Below are 8,887 nucleotides of genomic sequence, written 5' to 3' on the forward strand. Positions count from 1 at the left end.
TTTTCTTCTTGAACTGAATATCAAGTTAGGGAGACTTGGCTCTTTAACACATTTTTTAATTTGGCTATTCCAGTGAAATTGTACTTACTTTAAATATCTCCTAAGTTCCTCAATTGTCATAACATTTCCTTTTTTAGATTAATAAAAATAATAAGCATATTATTAATGGAGTGTGTGAGTATGATAATAGAAGGAATAACTAAAATAATTAGAGAATATAGTCTTTTTCTAGGAGGTAGACAATTCCTCAGATTTGCATGGTGCCCTTCCTAAGATAATATATTAGAGAGAGAGATAATTCAGAATATGGTATATACTAGTACTGGTACCTGAAAGTCTGAAAGAATATACAGATGGTCTGCACAGCATATGCATCGTATAAAGATGACAGTGGTGTGTGGTATTGATTTAGCAGAGGTATCTTCCTTCTGATTAAATGTATTCTAAAACTTCTCTTTTTCTTTAAGGTGTTCCTGCTCCTGGGCCCAGTGCTAATGTAGCCAATGATGCCATGTCGATACTGGAAACCATCACTTCTCTTAACCAAGAAGCCAGTGCTGCTAGGGCTTCAACAGAAACATCAAATGCCAAGACCAGTGAGAGAGCATCAAAAAAACTTCCATCTCAGCCAACCACTGATACTGGTACTGACAAAGAAAGAACTTCAGAGGACATGGCTGATAAAGAAAAATCTACAGCTGACTCTGGAAGTGAAGGACTGGAAACAGCCCCAAAGTCTGAAGAATTTAGCGACCTTCCCTGTCCAGTTGAAGAAATTAAAAATTACACAAAAGAGCATAATAATTTAATTCTGCTAAATAAGGATGTTCAACAGGAAAGCAGTGAGCAAAAAAATAAATCAACAGACAAAGGTGAAAAGAAGCCAGACAGCAATGAGAAAGGAGAAAGAAAGAAAGAAAAGAAGGAAAAGACTGAAAAGAAATTTGATCACTCAAAAAAGAGTGAAGATACACAGAAAGTTAAAGATGAAAAACAAGCAAAAGAAAAAGAAGTAGAGAATTTAAAACTTCCTTCAGACAAGAACAGTAATAAAGCTAAAACTGTTGAAGGGACAAAAGAAGGTATATAAAAACTTGCAAACATCTACAAAGTTTAAAGAACAGAGTATTTTGGGATCAGGGAAGTATCAAATTTGCCTTCATATTTTAATAAGTTTAATACTTTTGGAAACCTAAATCCCCTTTGCTTAAGAAAAAAACAAATATTTGTATTTTTGTATACTAATATATCTGTTCACAGAGTAAATTAACAGAAATTATGAATTTATAATTTGTCTTATAATTTATTCACATACATTATTTTAAGCAACTTAATTCATAGTTGGATATCCTAATCTTTATTAGGTAGTAAATACTTCAGTTACTTAAAATTCATTTTTTTATTATATCATACATTGTAAATTAATAGTTCAGTTATTTTCACAGAAGTCTACTTTGCCTTTGTATTTTCTGTAAATCACTCTGCCTTGTTTGATAGTTTGACATGTATTTAAAGCAGAAAATTTTAAATGTAATTTAGTAATTGAGCTCTGAATATGTTCTTATAACGAGATGATTTTTTTTCTGTTTTATTTTCCTCTTGAAGATTTATCTTTGATAGATTCTGATGTGGATGGACTTACAGACATCACAGTTAGCTCTGTTCATACCAGTGACCTTTCATCTTTTGAAGAAGATACTGAAGAAGAAGTTGTAATGTCTGATAGCATGGAAGAAGGAGAGATTACGTCAGATGGTAAAGCATTTTACGTAATAATGCCTCTGAATCATCCTGTCAAGCATTATTTGTATATTCTAATGGCTATATCCTGAAAAACAATGTGGTATAATAGCAAGAGCATGGGATTTTGTAGTTGGAAGATTTGTTTCTGAGTCCCAGCTCCAAAGTTGTCTGTCTGGGCAAGCTTGGTAAGTTACTAAATCTCAACAACCTTTGGTTCTTCATTCTTTAACTCTATCCCCTAGTATGATTATTAATTTAAAATGTAGAGGAGATAAATATATGAAGATGCTTTTTATTTGTGTGTGTCACATTTGGGGGCAGCATAGTCCACAACACTGCCCTCAATTAATGGCACCAGTTGCAAGTTCAGGGTTCCCCAAGACAACCTTTAGATTTGATAATTTGCTAAAAGGGCTCATAGAACTTACTGAAAGGTGGTATACTCACAGCTATGGTTGTTTACAGTTAAGGTACTCAGATTAAAATCAGCCAAGGGAAGAGGCACATAGGGCAGAGTCCAGGAAAGTTTCAAACTTCCAATTGTTCCCCCTTGAATTACTTCCTCTGCATTGATGTCTGACGACATATGCAGAATATTGCCAACCAGGGAAGTACACCAGAGCCTTGGGATCCAAAGTTCTCACCAAGGCTCTAGCATGTAGTCAGAGTTGGCTGCCCACATGGCTGATCTCAGTCTCTAACCCCTCTAGAGGTCAAACTCATACTCCATGACCCACCACTCCAACCCTAAATCACATTGTTAGACTGTTTAGCTTGACTCAAGAGCCTTTGCACTCTGAAACACTCCAGTCAGGCCTAGCATTCCAGAGGCTTAGAGATTACCTCCCAGAAGCTAATGGTAAAGGCCAGACCTCTCTGGGCAAGGCTGAATTCTTTATAACACAGTTTGTTTTTCAGAAAACCCCTCCTGAGCACTTACTATCTTCCAGGCGCTGTGCTAAGGACGTTCGTGTAATAACTCCTGTAGTCCTCAGAACAACCCCAGGAAGTAGGTATAGGCAAGGAGACAAAGTCAGAGAGACCATGTCTTATCCAGTCATGTAGCTAGTGAGCACCAGTGCAGATTTCAAACCTGAGTCTGTGCTGCTTACCAATATCTTGTGCTGCTCTTACCACCTGATTAAATTCTGTTTAGGAGTAATAAAAATACTGAGTTTTATTTGCAATTGCCTGTAGAGAGCATCTTATAAATTTGTTGCTAGCTTTCAGTTAGGCTACCTAGAGAGAAAATCATAGAGGAGAAAAAGTATAAGCTTGTAACACCATAGATGAATGTGTCAGTCCCTCCCATTTTTTTTTTTCTTCAATTTCACAAACTAAAAAAAGCAGCAGCAGCACTTCCTAATTGTCATATCTGTCCTCATGAGGTCAGCTCTGTGTTACCTGTGTAGGAAGAGTGCTCCCTATCCTGTGAACACTCCACTTTCTCTACCCTAACTAAAATTAATTCTTGATGCCTTTTTGGGTCTTCCTAAGTTTTTTCCTGGTAAGACTAGATTTTATATGTTATGGAATTTTAAAAGTAAGAAGATGGCTATTTTAAGAGTACATGGTAGGAAATGAAAACCTTGTTTACTTTTTTTTCTTCTTGCTGTGTCAAAGCAAAACAGATTACCTTCCAGTTATTGATCCAGTTATTGATTCAATCCAGTTATTGATTCCCGCCTCTTCCCTAAATGAGAAATTCAGAGGTGGTCATTAAAATCTCAAGTTTACTTTAAAGTACAGCTTCCAGTGGATTTGTTGAACTTAACAATGGTAAAGCATAAATATCAAGTCCAGTGAAAAATAAGAATTGTTTGTCCAAAGAACACTGAGGCACAGATGGAGGCTTTTAGGCTGAGATAGCTCCAGTGCCTTGGGTTCCTACAAAGGCAAACTGAAGCTCAGTCTAAATAGTAAAACAGAGATTAAATGTAGCTCGATCAGAAACTTCCAATTAACTTCTAACTAGGGACTTTCCACCAGATCATATTCAGATGAGGCACATACTTAGCTGTAGCCAATCCAGTCATGTATTTCGTCTGCTTTTGTGTTCAGCCTGTAAAAGCCCACTGCTTGTGTTGCCGAAGCAGAGCTCTCAGAGCCTCTCCTCGTTCTGACGCCTGATTCATGAATCGTTCTTTGCTCCAAAAAACTCTGTTAAATTTAATTTGTCTGAAATTTTCCTTTTAACAGCATAAATAACTATAATGTCTAATTTTTCTTTGTCTTATTTATGTGTGAGAAGCTGATAAGAAATAAAAATATGAATTATAGGCTTTAAAAGTCAATTTCTGAAATTTTCACATCCTAATATTTCCCCTTTTGGACCTCCAGTTGATCTTGCCTTTGCTGCTTGTACAGCATAATGTTGATTTTATGCTAATTCACAGACGTACTCCTCTTTCTATTAACTTTCTTACAGATGAAGACAAGAACAAACAGAATAAAACAAAAACTCAAACTAGTGATTCTAGTGAAGGAAAAACAAAAAGTGTACGGCATGCGTATGTCCACAAACCGTATCTTTACTCAAAGTACTATAGTGATTCTGATGATGAGCTTACTGTAGAACAACGACGACAGTCCATTGTAAGTCCACTTTGTTCTGTTATCTTAACCTACTACATCAGGTTAACAAACTTAAATAGTCTGTCTGCAAGGTACTGGTGTGCATATGAAGCAGAGACATACAGGATTTGCCTGTAGGAACCTTGTCATTTAACTAGGTAGAGTAGATGTAAACATGTGACAGAGATGTTTGTGTCATCATTACTAATACAAGTGAATATCCCTTATCCGAAATGGGTGGGACCAGAGGTGTTGCAAATTTTGGAATTTTTCACAATTTGGAATATTTGCATATACATCGTGAGAAATCTTAGGGATGGAACCCAAGTCTAAACATAAAATTCATTTGTGTGTCTTATATACCTATGCACATAGCCTGCCAATTATTCTATACAATGTTTTTCATAATTTGGTGCATGAAACAAAGTTTTGACTACAGTTTGACCGCCACCTGTCACATGAAGTCAGGTGTGGAATTTTCAACTTGTGACAGCATGTCAGTGCTAAAGAATCCAGATTTTCAGATGATGGTTGCTCAACCTATAGTAGTGAAACTGGCAACAACCTAAATGCTTCACAGTATGGAAATGTTTAAACCAAGTGTAGATCCAATCCTGCAAGGATATGGTATGCAGCTATTAACATACTATTGAGATAGAAATGCTATTCACCTATTTCTTGGATTCGAAAATATTTCTAATTATAAAATGTACCACTGAATTAATAACTGCTTTTTAAAGAAAATTACTACCTTATTGTTATATATGTATGTTAGTTTAAAGATAGCTTACAATTTTAGAAACATTAAAGTATGAAAAGTTGTAAAATATGAAAAGTTCAGAATCAGGAAATACTGTTACATAGGAAAATGATTTGAAGAAACTGCCCCAAAATGCTAGTGGTGATCAGCTTTCCCTTCAGGCTTATCTCTTGAAAAGGTTACTTGGTTAGAAGTTATGCACCTGCTTAGGATTTTTGGCATTCCAGGCCAGAAAAGAGTAGTGGGAGTAGCACAATGATTGTGAATTGTTTCTGCTGTAAAAGACAACAGCTGCAAGTCCCAAGTCCCTTGGGTCCCAAGCGTATAACCATCAAGTCATATATATTGTAGAACTAGCCTATCACTTGAATTTTTATTTCAACTGTTTTCTATAAGAATAGTTGGAAAGTTATAAACACCTACCTATATATACTTAATGTTCATAGATATTTTCACAGCTGTCTTTTTAATTGAAACAACCAGCTTATTTAATCACTTTTTCCCAAAATAATACCTTTCCCATTCTTTAAACTAATGGCATTCTGAAAGAGTAATGGCAAATTTTCATAACTGTGTATTTTATTCTGGTAACTTCCAGATTGAAACATACACATACATATGTATGTATACACATACAGATAAATGTGTGTATATATATGTAGTGTATGTGCATTTTTTCAGAGTCCATTAATTTGTAAGAACATCTGAAGGGTAAACTAAAATTTTTTAAAAATACAGTTTTTCAGTGTGTTTCTGCCTTTGCCTAATAATCTGTTAGGATATTTTGTGGTTTTAGGCCAAAGAAAAAGAAGAGAGGCTTTTAAGAAGGCAAATTAATAGAGAGAAACTTGAAGAAAAACGAAAACAGAAAGCAGAAAAGACAAAGTCTTCAAAAACCAAGAGTCAAGGTATACATGTTAACTTTTAATATTTTAAACTATCTTATATATTTCATTATTTTCCAGGTACTCTTATGTTACTTATGAGACATGGATATAAAATAAAAGGATCTATTCTCAAATGTGGAAGATTTCCTTGCGTTTTAATATCATGTGTTTATTCATTTTTCTTTTTTATTATATTGCTAAATCTTAATTAAACATTTTATCAGATACCAGCTTATGCAACTCGTTTGTTAGCAGTTTATTTTTCTGTAATGATTTGATTATCACTGGAAAGTAGATTGTTAACAATGAGTTATCAACCCTTGCTGGTGATTAATGAAATTAATCTATGCTTATGTTAACTAAAATGTCAAACATTTACCTGTAATATTGCATTGAACAAAATCGTATTCCCTCTGGGCACTAATCCTATGTAATATATGAATTCACACATACACACACTTATGTGATCATTTGAAATAGGAAAGATAAGACTTCTTCATCCAAAATATTATGTCTGTTCCAGCACAGCTTAAGAATATTAAAGCCATTTTGGCTTTAACAATGATTAGAAAAATCTTAATGAAAAATTAATATTACACTGTTTATAAAACTTTTCTGAAATACATTTTATTGATTGCTTCTTTTCTAGGCAGGAGTAGTGTGGACTTAGAGGAATCATCAACAAAGAGTTTGGAACCTAAAGCCCCCAGAATTAAAGAAGTCCTTAAAGAACGGAAAGTTTTAGAAAAAAAAGTAGCCTTAAGCAAAAAGAGAAAAAAAGATTCAAGGTACGTATTTTATCTGGTCATGTTTCCCTTGTAACACTCCCCTGGGTGCTTTCAGAAGAGAGGCATTGAAGTGACACTAAAGAGTTGTACTAAATAAATTTAAAAAAAAAAAAAAAAAAAGAGTTGTACTTAGGATGTGTATGTTACTGCATATTTATGAAGGACCTTAGGGTTTCGTATTTAGTGTCAAAATGTTAATATCTATAACATTTCTAAGTAGTATATCTTAATTTTTTTGGGTGTCTCAGATCTTTTTGATAATTTGATGAGAGCTTTAGACCCTCTCCCCTGAAAAATGTACGTGCATAAGCTAACAATTATCCCTAGAGTTTCAGAGTTTATGGATCCTCTAGAAGTTATCTAGAAGTATTCCTCTTGTTGGCGTTCAGTAACCACTTGTTTACAATTATTATTTCCAGTCTTTCCACGCTTTTAGTTTTACCAGTATTCCATAATTCTCCCCCAACCCAGAATCTGAGCCAGATTCCTTGTTAACACTGCATTATCATGGTTAACTTTTTAAGAATGAGAAAGCTAAAGAGACTCTTGCGGGTAGCTATGAAGTCTTGTGAGCCATGGGCTGCAATTTGTTTATTCCATCAAGTTGCATTTATGTAAATTTGTCACAGACTTCAAGATAACTGATTTGATAATTTGCAGAACTTGGAAGAGTAGTAAGCTCTCAAATTTCTTACTGTTATTACATCTCATCCTTATTGATCTGAATAAATAAGACTTCCCTCTTTACTCAAAAGATAGTAATTTTGAAGTGTAATTATAGCCCATAAAACATTCATCTTTAAGCAACAAATTAGGAATTTTTGTTTCGGCTGTACTTTCCTTTAGCACCAAGAACAGTTCCTGCCATATTTGGGATTGTGCTCTCCTTTGTTGACCAATAATTGATAGGATTTAAATTGAAATGTAACAAGTCTCCATTTATCAATTAAGTGTATAAATTATAGTAAACGGCTGGGCGCTGTGGCTCACACCTTTAATCCCAGCACTTTGGGAGGCAGGGGCGGGTGGATCACATGAGGTCAGGAGTTTGAGACCAGCCTGACCAACATGGTGAAACTCTGTCTGTACTAAAAATACAAAATTAGCCAGGCATTGTGGTGCATGCCTGTAATCCCAGCTACTTGGAAGGCTGAGGCAGGAGAATTACTTGAGCTCAGGAGCGGAGATTGCAGCGAGCCAAGATTGCGCGATTGCACTCCAGCCTGGGCAACAAGAGCAAGACTCCACCTCAAAAAATAATAATAATAAAATAAGATAAATAAAAATTATAGTAAAGGAAAGCTTTTTATTGTTTTCAACCTTCCTGAAAAATTTTCACATTTGATCCATGCTTTATATTTGACTTTCACCCTTAGGAATGTTGAAGAGAACTCCAAAAAGAAACAGCAATCTGAAGAAGATTCCAAAGAAACCTTTAAAACAAGTGAGGTATGTCTTAATAAAACCTCATTTCAAATGCTGTTTTGTTAGATATAGGCTGTTTATTCCTTTGGAATAAAACTTAGCATGTCATTTGACTTTTTTCAAGTTAAATAAAAAGTCACTTACATTCAGCATTTTTGAAACCCCATTTTGTTATGTCCCAAATTGCCCATTTTGTTGAGTTGATTTATATATTTGTCTTTTATCTAGGTAATAGCTACTTTTCTTCTCTTTTCCCATTTCTTATAATTGCAATAACAAAAATGCCAGTAATGACAAAAAAAAGAAAAAGGGAGGCTAAAATTAAAATCTAAAATCCCCCCACTATAACAAATTATCCTTTTTATTCCCTTTCATTCCTTATCCACAGGTCCACATAATTTTTTAGAGTACAAGTAATCTGGCAAACTGTTTTTAACATTTTACTCATTTCATGTCACCTTCTAGGCTTCCTAATTATTTAATGATTGTGTAGTGTTACATTTAATGTAGATACCATAATTTATTTAAGTATGTCCTTATATTTTAGTGCTTAGGTTGTTTCCAAGATTTGATCATTTTGAACAGTAAAAGCAACATACAATGTTTTCTTCCCCCTTTCAGGATTATTTTTGTGGGACAAACTTTTGCTTGCACTGGTTTAAAATTCTTATTTACAAAGCCACATTATCTATAGTTCTGTAGCTAAAATA

The 8,887-nt window shown here is 34.4% G+C and overlaps 1 protein-coding gene across 3 annotated transcripts in view; it reads left to right on the forward strand.

The window, feature by feature from the left end:
• BOD1L1 (biorientation of chromosomes in cell division 1 like 1) overlaps window positions 1–8,887 on the forward strand; it is a 59,672-nt gene that overhangs the window by 12,701 nt on the left and 38,084 nt on the right. For all 3 annotated transcript variants that reach the window (XM_008017880.3, XM_008017882.3, XM_008017881.3), the window contains exons 4-9: window positions 468–1,082; window positions 1,606–1,755; window positions 4,172–4,338; window positions 5,874–5,985; window positions 6,614–6,752; window positions 8,129–8,201. In XM_008017880.3, coding sequence (XP_008016071.3) covers window positions 468–1,082; window positions 1,606–1,755; window positions 4,172–4,338; window positions 5,874–5,985; window positions 6,614–6,752; window positions 8,129–8,201 — 1,256 coding nt within the window. The remainder of the gene's footprint in view (window positions 1–467; window positions 1,083–1,605; window positions 1,756–4,171; window positions 4,339–5,873; window positions 5,986–6,613; window positions 6,753–8,128; window positions 8,202–8,887) is intronic.

This window comes from Chlorocebus sabaeus, chromosome 27 (genome assembly GCF_047675955.1).
Source record: "Chlorocebus sabaeus isolate Y175 chromosome 27, mChlSab1.0.hap1, whole genome shotgun sequence".
Taxonomy (NCBI): Eukaryota; Metazoa; Chordata; class Mammalia; order Primates; family Cercopithecidae; genus Chlorocebus; species Chlorocebus sabaeus.